Source organism: Mesoplodon mirus (genome assembly GCF_964341445.2).
Source record: "Mesoplodon mirus genome assembly, chromosome: 11".
In the NCBI taxonomy this organism is placed as follows: Eukaryota; Metazoa; Chordata; class Mammalia; order Artiodactyla; family Ziphiidae; genus Mesoplodon; species Mesoplodon mirus.
The window spans coordinates 56951833-56965052 of NC_138987.1; the positions used below are offsets into that span (position 1 = coordinate 56951833).

General features: G+C 38.0%; 1 protein-coding gene across 7 annotated transcripts in view; it reads left to right on the forward strand.

The window, feature by feature from the left end:
- The window catches only part of ATF1 (activating transcription factor 1), a 52515-nt gene that overhangs the window by 19338 nt on the left and 19957 nt on the right, over positions 1 to 13220 (forward strand). For 3 of the 7 annotated variants that reach the window (XR_014295270.1, XM_082635202.1, XM_082635205.1), the window contains exon 3: positions 11763 to 11882. The exons of 3 other annotated variants lie outside the window; for them this stretch is intronic. Coding sequence is in view for 3 of the 4 variants with exons in the window: in XM_082635202.1 (XP_082491328.1) it covers positions 11763 to 11882 (120 nt within the window). In the remaining variant the exon portion in view is untranslated. Of the gene's footprint in view, positions 1 to 5841; positions 5907 to 11762; positions 11883 to 13220 lie in introns of all 7 variants that reach the window. One more of the 7 variants, XM_082635203.1, reaches the window with a different exon arrangement.

Sequence of the window (13220 nt, forward strand, 5' to 3'; positions counted from 1 at the left end):
AGATCTTGCACTTAGTTTTGTATATGGTGTAAGAAAGTGGTTCACTTGCATTCTTTCATTTTGAAAGCAGATTAAGAGTTATGAACAGCTTAGATTTTCTCTTCATCTATCCATTTATTTTACAGTGTGAAATGAGATATTTTGTTTTAATGGAATGACTCTTAGCTTGAGAAAGTATGAGAAAATGTATTTATAAGGAATAGCTAATTTCTTCAGTGGGATGTGAGAGTAGATATAATTTACAAATATCATGCTATAATAAAATTTTACCTATAGTAGACATTAGATACATCACAGTTATTATAGTAACTGTGTCTGTATTGTTAATAATACTCTGGACTTGGCCTATGGAACTATTAGATTAGAGCCCCAAATTACGGAAAGTAATGACTGAACTAATAGACCAAAAGGTTCATAATTTTAATCAGTGTATATGGAGGGATTTAACATGAGAGGTCTCATTTAACAGTCTGTGGTAAGAGATGAATGTTCCGCAGAATAGAGTGAATGTTCTCATCTACAACTGAAGTATAGTACGTAGTGGCAAAATAGTATTGTAATGTGTTGATAGACTTAGTGAGGTCACTGAAAATGTCTGAATGTTGGAAACCCAAGAGGTCTTGAGTATACATGAGCTTTTTCAAAGCAAATATGAGTACACACAGTAGCATTCTCTGTTGATGAAGGAGGTTTTTGTGGTAAAAGGATTAAGAACAATTCAACCTTAGAAGAAACTTTGGTACATTATATCACATACAACTATTTGGAGGAAACATGACCAGCAAGTTTCTATCATTAAGGGTAATAAGACTCCAACTTTGGTGAATTCGTTAAAAAAAAAATACTGAGTTTCAGGGAATTCCCTGGCAGTCCAGTGGTTAGGACTCTGCGCTTCCACTGCAGGGGGCATGGGTTCAATCCCTGGTCGGGGAACTAAGATCCCACATGCCATGCAGTGCAGCCAAAAAAAAAAAACTGAGTTTGTATCTCAGAATTTTCATACTAAGTGCATTTTTCTAAGTAATGATATGATTTTGAGTACTTTTTTTCTTTTTGGCTGCGCCATACAGCTTGAAGGATCTTAGTTCCCCCACCGGGGGTTGAACCCAGGCCCCAGCAGTGAAAACACCGAGTCCTAATCACTGGACTGCCAGGGAATTCCGTTTTTTTCTTGAGAAGCAATTTTGTGGTATCTTGATATCTCTTCCCATGAAATAATAGAATGTGTGTGGTTTTGGTCACAAAATTAATAAATTAGAAACTAATTTGCAATATAACTTTGCTATCATAGAATCTATGATAGATTTTTAAAAATGTTTAGTGTGCTCTTGAAAAGAAGGTATATTCTGCATTTAGATGCAGAGTTCTGTGTATTTATTAGTTCAGCTTTGTTGGTCATGTTGTTAAATCTTCTGCATCTTTATCACTTTTTGTCTGTTTGTTCTATGACTAATTTGAGAGCATTGCATTAATCTTCCATTATAATTGTGGACTGATTTCACCTAGTGGTCCTTCAGTTTATGCTGTGTGATTGAAAGTGTGCTATGAGGCTATGTTATTAAACAAATGCAGATTTTATTTTATGTATTTATTTTTAAAGAGTTCTACTGGGTTTGGGCTTGTTTGTTTTTTGGCTGTGTTGGGTCTTTGTTGCTGCGTACGGGCTTTCTCTAGTTGTGGCGAGCAGGGGCTACTCTTCGTTGTGGTGCGTGGGCTTCTCATTACGGTGCCTTTTCTTGTTGTGGAGCACAGGCTCGAGGCTCACGGGCTTCAGTAGTTGCAGCGCACGGGCTTAGTTGCTCCACAGCATGTGGGATCTTCCTGGACCAGGGCTCGAACCCGTGTCCCCTGCATTGGCAGGAGGATTCTTAACCACTGCACCACCAGGGAAGTCCCTAGATTTTAAAATTGTATATTCCTGGAGAATTGTCCCTTTTGTGTCTTTATTTCTAGAAATGCTTTTTACTTTAGAGTCTAATTTGATACTAATTTGGCTTTAACTTAGTATCTTAATGCCATCTTTTTTTTCCTGTGCTTTTTTTACTTTCAAATTTTCTGTGTCCTTAGGTTATGTTTTAGGTGTATCTCTTGTTAACAGTATATAACTAGATTTTTTTTAAAAAAGAAAAACGATCTAGTTTCCTAGACATTTTTTCCCTCAGTTTTTAGATACTGTGAATTGTGCTTAGTGCACACACTTGTACGTGTCTGTGCTGCCCATGAATTGGTCATAGGATATGCAAATGTTCAGTTATAGTAGATACTGCCAACAATTCTATAAACTTACACCAATGTACACCACCACCAGAAGTATATGAGAGCACTGCTGATACATTTAAGTACCCAAAATTGGTATTGTGAGTTTCTTTCAGTTGTAACCATTCTGATGAATGTGTTGCAGTATCTCATTGTGGTTTTTGTTTTGTTGTGTTTGTTTCAGGTATAATTAACATATAACATTGTATTAATTTCAGGTGTACAATATAATGATTTAATATTTGTGTACATTGGGAAATGATCATCACCACAGTAAGTCCAGTTAACATTCCTCACCATACATAGTTAGAAAAACTTCTCTCCTTCTGATGAGGTCCTTTAAAAGGTACTCTGAGCAAGTTTCAAATAGGCAGTACAGTCATTATTTTTATAAGTGGAAGTTTGTGCTTTTTGCTCACCCCCTGCCTTTGGCAGACACCAGTCTCTCTGTGAGGTTGTTGTTGTTTATACCACATATAAATGAGATCATGTGGTGTTTGTCTTTCTGTGTCTGACTTATTTCACTTAGCATAATGCCCTCAAGATCATCCATGTTGTCACAGATGGCAAGATTTTGTTCTTTTTTATGGCTGAATAGTATTCCATTGTAGTCGTCTAGACTTTTAACGGAGCTCTTTGATCCATGTACAGTTGACATAATTACTCATACATATAAATTTAGACCCACCATGTTATTTTTTACTTTTTGATCCACATGTTCCATGTTTCTTTTTCTCTCCTTTCTTGTCTTCTTTTGAGTTATTTCTTCTTATTCCATCCTGCCATCACTTGTATCAATTTGGACTGTACATAAACTCAGCTACTACTTTTAGTGATTATTCTAATTATAGCATGCCTACTTAGTAAACTCCAAAGTTAATCAATACTTTTCCTCTCAGACATTCCAGTAACTTTAAAACATTTATTTCCCATTTATCCTCTAACTTGTCACTGTTGTTAGGATTTAATTTTCTTTTTCTCTTTTAATCCCATAAAACATCATAATTCTTTTATGTATTCATCATTATTTGTTTTTTTCCCACATACTTATCATTTCTTTGCTCCCCACTCCTTCTTACATGTCAGCTTCCATTTGAGATTACTTTTACTTTTAAGTACTTGCTTTAGAAAAACCTCAGCACTACAGGCATTTTGGGCTGGATAATTCTTTGTTGTGGTGGACTGTGTGCATTGTTGGATATTTAGCAGCACCCCTGGCCTCTGCCCACTAGATGTCAGTACCAACCACCCCACCCCATTGTGACAACCCAAAATGCCCCCAGGTGTTGCCAGATGTCCCTGGGGGGCAAAAATCATTCCTGGTTGAGAACCACTACTTTGGAATTTACTTTGATGTAGATCTGCTGCTCTATTTTTATTTATTGAAAATACCTATTTCATTTTCATTTTTAATAGGTATTTTCACTGGGCATAGAATGCTAAGTTATTTTTTAGCATGTTCAAAATATTCTGCTGGCTTCTGTCTTCCATCGTTGCTTTTGAGAAGTAAGCTTAAAACAGGACTGTTGCTTTTTTTTTTTTTTTTTTTTTTTTGCGGTACGCGGGCCTCTCACTGTTGTGGCCTCTCCCGTTGCGGAGCACAGGCTCTGGATGCGCAGGCTCAGTGGCCATGGCGCACGGGCCCAGCCACTCCGCGGCATGTGGGATCTTCCCGGACCGGGGCACGAACCCGTGTCCCCTGCATCGGCAGGTGGACTCTCAACCACTGTGCCACCAGGGAAGTCCCAAGGTGTAGAATTCTTTTTATTTATTCCACATGGGAGTTACTAGGATTCTTGAATGTATGGATTGGTGTCTGTCATGAGTTTTGTAACACTTTCAGGCATTATCTCTTCACATTTTGCCTCTATCCTACTCTTTATTCTTCTCACTCTATTCTCTGTATCTCTTAACCTCTCATATATTTTCCATCTGTTTGTCTCTCTGTATTGCAGTTCAGATAATTTCTTCTTACCTGTCATCCAGCTCACTAAGTTTCCCTTTGGCTTTGTTTGGTATATCTGAACAATGACTTTTTGGCGGGGGGGCTGTGTTGGGTCTTCGTTACTGCACATGGGCTTTCTCTAGTCGCGGCGAGAGGGGGCTGCTCTTTGTTGTGGTGCACGGGCTTCTCATTGCAGTGGCTTCTCTTGTTGCGGAGCATGGGCTCTAGGCACATGGGCTTTGGTAGTTGTGGCTCACGGGCTCTAGAGTACAGGCTCAGTAGTTGGGGTGCACGGTCTTAGTTGCTCCGCGGCATGTGGGATCTTCCCAGACCAGGGCTCGAACCCGTGTCCCCTGCATTGGCAGGCGGATTCTTAACCACTGCGCCACCAGGGAAGCCCTGAAAAATGATTTTTATAATTTCAAGTATTATATCTTTATTTTTAGAAAATCTGGTACTTTCTCAAATCAACTGTAGTTTTCTATTTACTGAAGACATTTTCAAGCTTGTCTTGAAACAATCTACCATTTCTTTAAACATAGTAAGCATATTTGCTTTATAATGTCTGGTAATGTCAATATCTAAAAATCACTTGGGTCTGATTGTGCTGTCTACTGTTTTTGCATCTTGCTCCTGGTGCCTTGTGGTTATTTTTTATTCTTTACTGTCCATTAATCTTGACAAACTGTGGGAATTTTTTGTGGCCAAGGATGAGTGTGCCTTTCTCCAGAAAAAATTTACTATTGCCAGGTGCCTGGGGAACCACCCTCAGGGTTTGAGGCTCTTTTTGTCTTTTTGTACCACCTAGGTGATGTTAATTGGGCTCTGAGTCTGCTGAAGAGCTAGTAGTTAACATCTTCTTCAGCCCTTCCCTCCTCCATACCTAGGCAACTTTCCGTCTGTTACCTTACCCTGATGATGTGGCCCTTTGAAAGTCCCAGCTTAATAGGAGGTCCCCTATCTTTACCTAGAGAAAAACCTGGCCTCTTATTCCCCCCTCTCCTTTGAGAGCAGTTCAAATCTACCTTGATAGGTGATTTTGTTTACTCTTTTATTTGTTCTCACTGTACTTCAGATTTTGGCTTGGTGATTTAGAATCTATAGAGTCTTTAGAATATAAGAAGCAGAGGACAGAGAAGTGTCAAGAAATATGAAGCATCTAAAATTTTACCCTGTTTTTAAGTTTAAAATATGATATTTAGTAACAACATTGTTTTCATTATATTTATTTTTATAGTTACCATATACTTACAGCAAGTGATACTAGTTTCTATTTATCATAGTGAAATAAGGTTTTCTTTTTAAGTACATTTGAGTTCATAAAAGCAGATATATACTTTAAAGAAAAATAAGAAGTAAATAATAGTATAGGAGATACATTTTCCTGAAAGCATGCTGTTGAGTATGAATTCTTTACTTTGGTCAGTTTACCATGTATAAATCCTCTCTGCCCAAGGATCATTTGAATCTTTTGAGACCTAGGAAGTAGTGACATTTTGGGGCAAGTACAGCATAGGCTTAACTATGGGGCAAAAAAAACCCCACAAAATTACAGTTAAATTATCTTTACATTAAATAATAAACTAAAAGATGTACAGCTCTGGTTCATTTTATTTTTCATTTGTATTTTGAAATAACAGCTCCAGTCCATTAATAACTGTGCAGGATACCCTGGGCTTAAGGGTTTGCCATAGTTGATACTGAAGTAAGTAAAAAATCATTATTCCAAATGTCAAAACAGTCTGTTCTCCCTTTTTCCTTGAAATGAAAAGGCAAAACAAATAAACTTGTTGTGTGGGAAGCAAATTGAGAACATACAGAGTGTGAGAGGTTTTAAAAGTCAGTGGTACCAGGAGGGATAAGATGTCTTGGAAAGAGCACTGGGCTCTGGAGCGACACAGGACCAGCCATTACTGTGTTCAGTATTGTACTTTTCAAAATACTTAATACAGAAAATTTCAAACATATTCAGCAGAAGAGATTATTAGGTTAAGCCATCATGGTTCCCATCACCCTGTTTCAGCACGGCTCCTTGTCCCCCCTAACCCACCACTAACTGGATTATATTGAAGCAAATTCTAGATATCATTTCAGCCTTCAATATTTCAGTATGTATCTCTAAAATATAAGAACTCCTTTAAAGAACATAACTACAATACTATTATCACACCTAAAAAAATTATTCTTTAATATTATCAAAAGACCATTCAGTGTTTAAATTTTCTAAATTGTTATTTATTGTGGGTGTGTACACAATTTTGTTAACACCCCTTTTGTTTTTAACTTATTATTTAATCTTCGCTGTAACTCTGAAAAAGATATTATTAGTTCTATTTACAAAGGAGGAAACTGAGGTCCTGGGAAGTTAAGTAATTTGTTTAGCGTCACAGAGCAGCAAATGATTGCCTTAAGCTAAAAATCAGCCCAAGCCTGTCTGACTCCAAAATCTGTATGCCTTTCTGGAGTTAGAAGACTTTGGATTCAAACTCTGTTAAATAGAGTTTAACAGTTTAACATGCCACTCTACTAACTCCCCACCCTCCCTCACCCAAGTGTTTATGGTCCAGGGATCCCCTAATTAGGGAGCTAAGGAGAATGATAATTTTTGCCCAGTCACTTGAATAAGAGTGAGCTCAGCTACCCTGTGGAGTGAGAGGCAATCAGGGGGCCTTAGTCCTACAGCTCCCAATTTAATCAGAGCAGCTCCAAAAAAAATCCTTTTCTACTTCTTCTAACATCTCCTAAGAGGGGTTCTGAGGTTGGTGCCATAGTGTACTAGCATGTTCTATAGCTCTAAGATCTCGAACTGCACTGTTCAGTATGGCAGCCACAAGTGGATATTTCAGTTTTAATTTGAATTACTTAAACAAAATTAAAAATCAGTCTTTCAGTCATACTAGCCACATTTCAAATGCTTGATACTGACTACTATATTGGATAGTGCATATTTAGAACATTTCTATCATTGCAGAAGGCTCAGACAGCACTGAAAAGTAACAGGTGGAGGCAATCATCTGTGTTTCAACTACAGATTAAAATTGGGGGGTGGGGAACAGCAGGTCCCTCTTTTCCTTCTTTGAGAAAGATCTCAGGATTTAGATGATCACATTTGAGAGTGGCAGTGGGAAGACACCAGGCTTTGGGACCCTGAGTGATGAGCATTTTGTGAGGTTAGAACAGTGATAATAAGGGGAAGTGATGACTACTAGCTAAAACAAAATCTGGTGCTGTTTTTCCTTTTCTGCCTGCCAGATCCTCAGTCTGCACAAAATCACAAGGATTGCCAGAAACTCTGGAGGAATGATTGCTTTTATCCTTTTAGAAATGTAAATTAACCCCCTCACAAGTTCTCCTCATTATTTGAATGACTGGCTTTAGTTAGGGTCTGAAAAGTAAGGGGACCTCTGAGTGTAATGATGACTCTAGATCTGGACTCTTCAGATTCATGAATTCTGTTTATTTTTACTCATTAATTTCTGTATCCCCATATTGGGAGACTGTCAGTGAGGAACAGAGCCAGACACCTGTTAAAGGCAGCAAGATAGATTTCATTCAGACTAGTGCAGTAGGGAAGAGAGACTCCAGCATAAATTGAGCTCAACTCTGCTGAAACAAAAGGTGGGTCCCTTTTAAAATGCTGGAGTGTGCTAAAGGAAAAGTACTGAAGATGTTAGGTGGAGAGGTTGGTCACTGTGATTCAGCCATTTGTGTCCACTTGCTAATTGGTGCTTATCAAATTTAGGCTTGCATCCTCCAACAGAGACTGGTAGACAAAGGCCCTATCCTTCTTGATGATTACATTGCAAAGGGATGACTCCCAGGTCCTTGAGAAAGACATTTCTGGGTTGTACAAGATTTGTTTATCTCAAGGGTCAGAGATTGACAACTGCAAGTTTTCTAAAGTAAGTGCTCTAAGAAAAGTGAGGTCAAAGGCCTATAGTCAGGTTTTGGCTAGAACAAACAGTTAATAGTTTTGGCAGCATTGAGCTTTCTCTAGGAGGCATTTTAAGGAGGCTGGGTCATCCTAGGGACTCAGCCTTGAACTGATAGAAGCTGTGGTAGAGTTTGGTCGTGTCTCTTAGTGTGTGTGAGGGAGGTTGAATGGAGTTGTTTGTGCTGAAAGTCTGCAGTTTTCAGTACCTGGATAAAGGTCGGTTTGTTATTTGTTTTGTTTTGTTTTTTTAAATTGAAGTATAGTTGATTTACAGTGTTGTGTTAATTACTGCTGTACAGCCAAGTGATTCAGTTATACATATATATACATTCTTTTTTTTATATATTCTTTTCCATTATGGTTTGGCATAGGATATTGAATATAGCTCTCTGTGCTGTACTGTATACCTTGTTGTTTATCCATTCTATATAGAAAAGCTTATATCTGCTAACCACAACCTCCCATTCCATCCCTCCCCCAACCCCTCCCCTTGGCAGCCACCAGTCTGTTCTGTTTGCGATTCTGTTTTTGTTTCATAGATTCATTTGTGTCATATTTCCACATATAAGCGACATCATATGGTATTTGTCTTTCTCTTTCTGATTTACTTCACTTAGAATGATAATCCATTTGCATCCATGTTGCTGCAAATGGCATTATTTTGTTCTTTTTTATGGCTGAGTAGTATTCCATTGTCTATATGTACCACATCTCTTTACCCATTCATCTGTCAATGGACATTTAGGTTCTTTCCATGTCTTGGCTATTGTGAATAGTGCTGCTATGAACATAGGGGTGCATGTATCTTCTTAAATTAAAGTTTTGTCTGGATATATGCCCAGGAGTGGGATTGCAGAACCATATGCTAATTCTATTTTTTAGTTTTGAGGAACCTCCATATTTTCCACAGTGGCTGCACCAACTTACATTCCCACCAACAGTGCAGGAGGGTTCCCTTTGCTCCACACCCTCTCCAGCATTTGTTATTTGTAGACTTTTTAATGATGGCCATTCTGACCAGTGTGAGCTGCTACCTCATTGTAGGTTTTTTTTGGCCTCACCATGTGGCATGTGGGATCTTAGTTCCCCAACCAGGGATCAAACCCATGTCCCCTGCAGTGGAAGCACAGAGTCCTAACCACTGGGCAGCCAGGGAATTCCCCTTCATTGTAATTTTGATTTGCATGTCTCTAATACTTACTGATGTTGAGCATCTTTTCATGTGCCTATTGGCCATCTGTGTTTCTTCTTTGGAGAAATGTGTATTTAGGTCTTCTGCCCATTTTCGATTAGGTTGTTTGTTTTTTTGTTGTTCAGTTGTATGAGCTGTTTGTATATTTTGGAAAGTAAACCTTTGTCAGTCACATCATTTGCAAATATTTTCTCCCATTCCGTAGGTTGTCTTTTCGTTTTGTTTATGGTTTCCTTTGTTGTGCAAAAGCCTGTAAGTTTCATTAGGTCCCATTTGTTTATTTTTGTTTTTATTTTTATTGCCTTGGGAGACTGACCTAAGAAAACATTAGTACAGTTTATATCAGAGAATGTTTTGCCTATGTTCTCATGGAGTTTTACCGTGTCATGTGTTATGTTTAAGTCTTTAAGCCATTTTGAGTTTGTTTTTGTGTCTGGTGAGAGGGTGTGTGCTAACTTCATTGATTTATATGTGGCTGTCCAGCCTTCCCAGCACTACTTGCTGGAGGGACTGTCTTTCCATTGTATATTCTTGCCTCCTTTGTCAAAGATTTTTCTTTTTAATACTTATTTATTTATTTGGCTGTGCCAGGTCTTTTTTTTTTTTTTAATAAATTTATTTATTTATTTATGGCTGCGTTGGGTCTTCGTTGCTGCATGCAGGCTTCCTCTAGTTGCAGCGAGCAGGGGCTACTCTTCGTTGAGGACATGGGCTTCTCATTGTGGTGGCTTCTCTTGTTGCAGAGCACAGGCTGTAGGCGCATGGGCTTAGTTGCTCCACGGCATGTGGGATCTTCCCAGACCAGGGCTCAAACCCATGTCCCCGGCATTGGCAGAACGATTCTTAACCACTGCACCACCAGGGAAGTCCTGCACCAGGTCTTAGTTGCGGGGGATCTTTGTTGCCACATGCAGGATCTTTACTTGCTGTATGTGGTATCTAGTTCCCTGACCAGGGATCGAACCCGGGCCTCCTGCATTGGGAGCCTGGAGTCTTAACCACTGGACCACCAGGGAAGTCCCTTTTGTCAAAGATTAATTGACCATAGGGTGTGTGGGTTTATTTCCGGGCTCTCTATTCTGTTCCATTGATCCATATGGCTGACTTTGTGCCAATACCACACTCCTGATTACTGTAGCTTTGTAGTATTGTCTGAAGCCTGGGAGGGTTATGCCTCCTTCTTTGTTCTTTTTCTTCAGGATTGCTTTGGCAATTCTGGGTCTTTTATGGTTCCATATGAATTTAGGATTATTTGTTCTAGTTCTGTGAAAAATGTCATGGGTAATTTGATAGGGTCGCATTAAATTAGATTGCTTTCGGTCGTATGGCCATTTTAACAAATTAATTCTTCCAATCCAAGAGCATGGGATATCTTTCCATTTCTTTGAATCATCTTCAGTTTCCTTTATTAATGTTTTATAGTTCTCAGAGTATAAGTCTTTCACCTCCTTGGTCAGGTTTATTCCTAAGTATTTTATTTTGGGGAGGTGTGATTTTAAAAGGTACTGGTTTTTACATTTCCTTTCTGATATTTGGATAAAGTTTTATATACATATTTCCTGACCTGGGCATTTGGGAGATAATGAGACTGGAATTTAATCCAGTCTTGGGAAAGGGTAAAGAATCTTCAATGAAACAGAATAAGGCATTGTTTTGGGGGCCTGATGCAAACACAGAAGAGTCAAAAAGGTGATTTTCAGGACTTGAGAAGCAGCCTTGGATTTTATTTTGTGATTTAAGCCCAAGATGGATGATATGAACCAGGATAGTCTAGAGGAAGGTGAGAGATCTGAAAATATCTGGGAAAGCTTCTTGGAATAGGTAGAACCTGAGCTGAGTCTTGAAGGATGACAGGTGGGCTTTTCTTGGTTTAGCATTTTATTGTGGTATTTCTTCCATGAGACCCCATCTACTTTCACAGAAACAAAATATTTCAAGTAAATAATTGAATCATGAAATTATAATTTATTTTCTTTGAAGATACTGCCCAAAGTTTGTATTTCTCTCACTTTTTGATTCTTGATTTCTTAATTGGTTTTTAACCAAATAGCTTCAGAATGACATGTTCTGAAGAGCCACCATGTTTTTACACAATCAGTTCCTCTGCCCCAAATACCTTCCAACCCTATCCCCCAAGCACACCTTCAGGGAATGGTATATCTTTCAAGACCTAGCTGAAGTAGCACCCTTTCTTTACTCCCACAGTACAGTGCTGTCTACTTTTCTGCTTATATTATAGCTCTTACTGTTTGTTTAGTTTGTACTCTCAACCCCCTAATGCAGTCTCCTGCCCACAGGAGATACCTAATATGTGATTAATAGATGTGGTTAAATATAATAAGCTCTGAAATGTATTTTCCAGTATTAAGAACTCAGCTTTCTTACGTGCACAGGTATAATTATATTATGTTAATTGAATTTTTATTTGTTCTTAGATGTCATTAAGAGGATCTGCGCCAGTGACAATTGTACCTCTTCCTGGAGAGCAAGTACAGGTTCAGGGGGTCATCCAGACAGCTCAGTCTTCTGTAATTCACCCACCACACGTGCAAACGGTACAGAAATTCAAAGACTTAGTGGTTGAGAGAGGGGACTTTTGAACCCTGAGTCTCTGGACACACTGAAGTTGCTATAGTTATAATACTGTAAAACAAGATAATAAAGTTGTCTTAGAAATTAGATTTTAGAACAAACGAGGCAAATAGAAAAGTTTTAGAACTTCTAGTTTCATGTATATACTACCCGGTAAAAATGTAAGGCAATTTTGGGAAGAAGTTATTGCTTAGAATTTAAGGAAATGAAAGATTTTCTGAAGGGAAAGCACCTTTTTATCCTAGTGGTGTCCTTCATGAAAAAGAGAATTCTGAAGAAAGAGTGATGATGTGAGCGTTTTAGCAAACTAAGAAAGTACCTACCTTATGCTTTATGGTCATCAAATAAAAGAAGTTCTCTCATAGTAAAGTTCTTATTTATATCTATCTACCTTCATATTTACACCTGCCAACAGTAGGAAGGAAAAGGCCATCTTGGGTTCCTTTTCTTTTTACCCTTTCTCCCCATTTTATCTTCTGGCTCCTGTGAGTCTCAGAATGCCTTTGGTCGTCTCTCATTTTTAGTAGAAGCAGCTATTCTGGAAGAAAAGCTGTATAACTCATTTTTTCTTCTTGAATGTATACAGTGTCTGGCAGTGTTGTCAGCTCTTCTGTTTTTGTCTTTGTTTTTGGTTTTTTTTCCTATATGAAAGGTGACTGCTACATGCATTTTTGAGTTTTTATATGAAGATTTTACTCTTAATAGTGCTGTCATTAAAGAGAAATACTTGATCTCAGTTATAAGGAATCTCTTAGTTTTAGAAATTATTTTCTTACTTGAGTTCAGTGGGAGGCTTTGGAGTAAATTTAGGGACAGACAGGGAAAATAGCTAATATTTAGATTAGAAATGGCATATCTGTGGTGCATGAGGAAATACAGAAGTGACAGATCTTCCTTAATTATTACTTTATTATTTGTTACTGTGATTATTTCTTAATTATTACAGATTGTGATCCGTTCTTTCTTTCCTATCTAAAGACAAAGATTTAAGATACAAAAAAGTAGAAGTACACTAGAACTTGTTTTTGAAGGAGAATACAGAATGTAAAACAAGCTTCTCTGGAAATTTAAGATCTAAGTCTAAATAGTTGAGGGGAAGGCCTTCTGTAGAGAGTAAGTAATGTAGAGAATTTATGTCCGTTCTAGAAGCCTGTTTTGTTTATTTTTTTTAATGAAGATGAAGTCAGGTGTCACAATGCAACTTCAGAAAAATGCTGAGAAATTTAATACATTTTAAAAATTGAAAATAACTTGTTTCCTCAATTGTAAGATATTATAACTTAAAACTTGCATATGGTTAT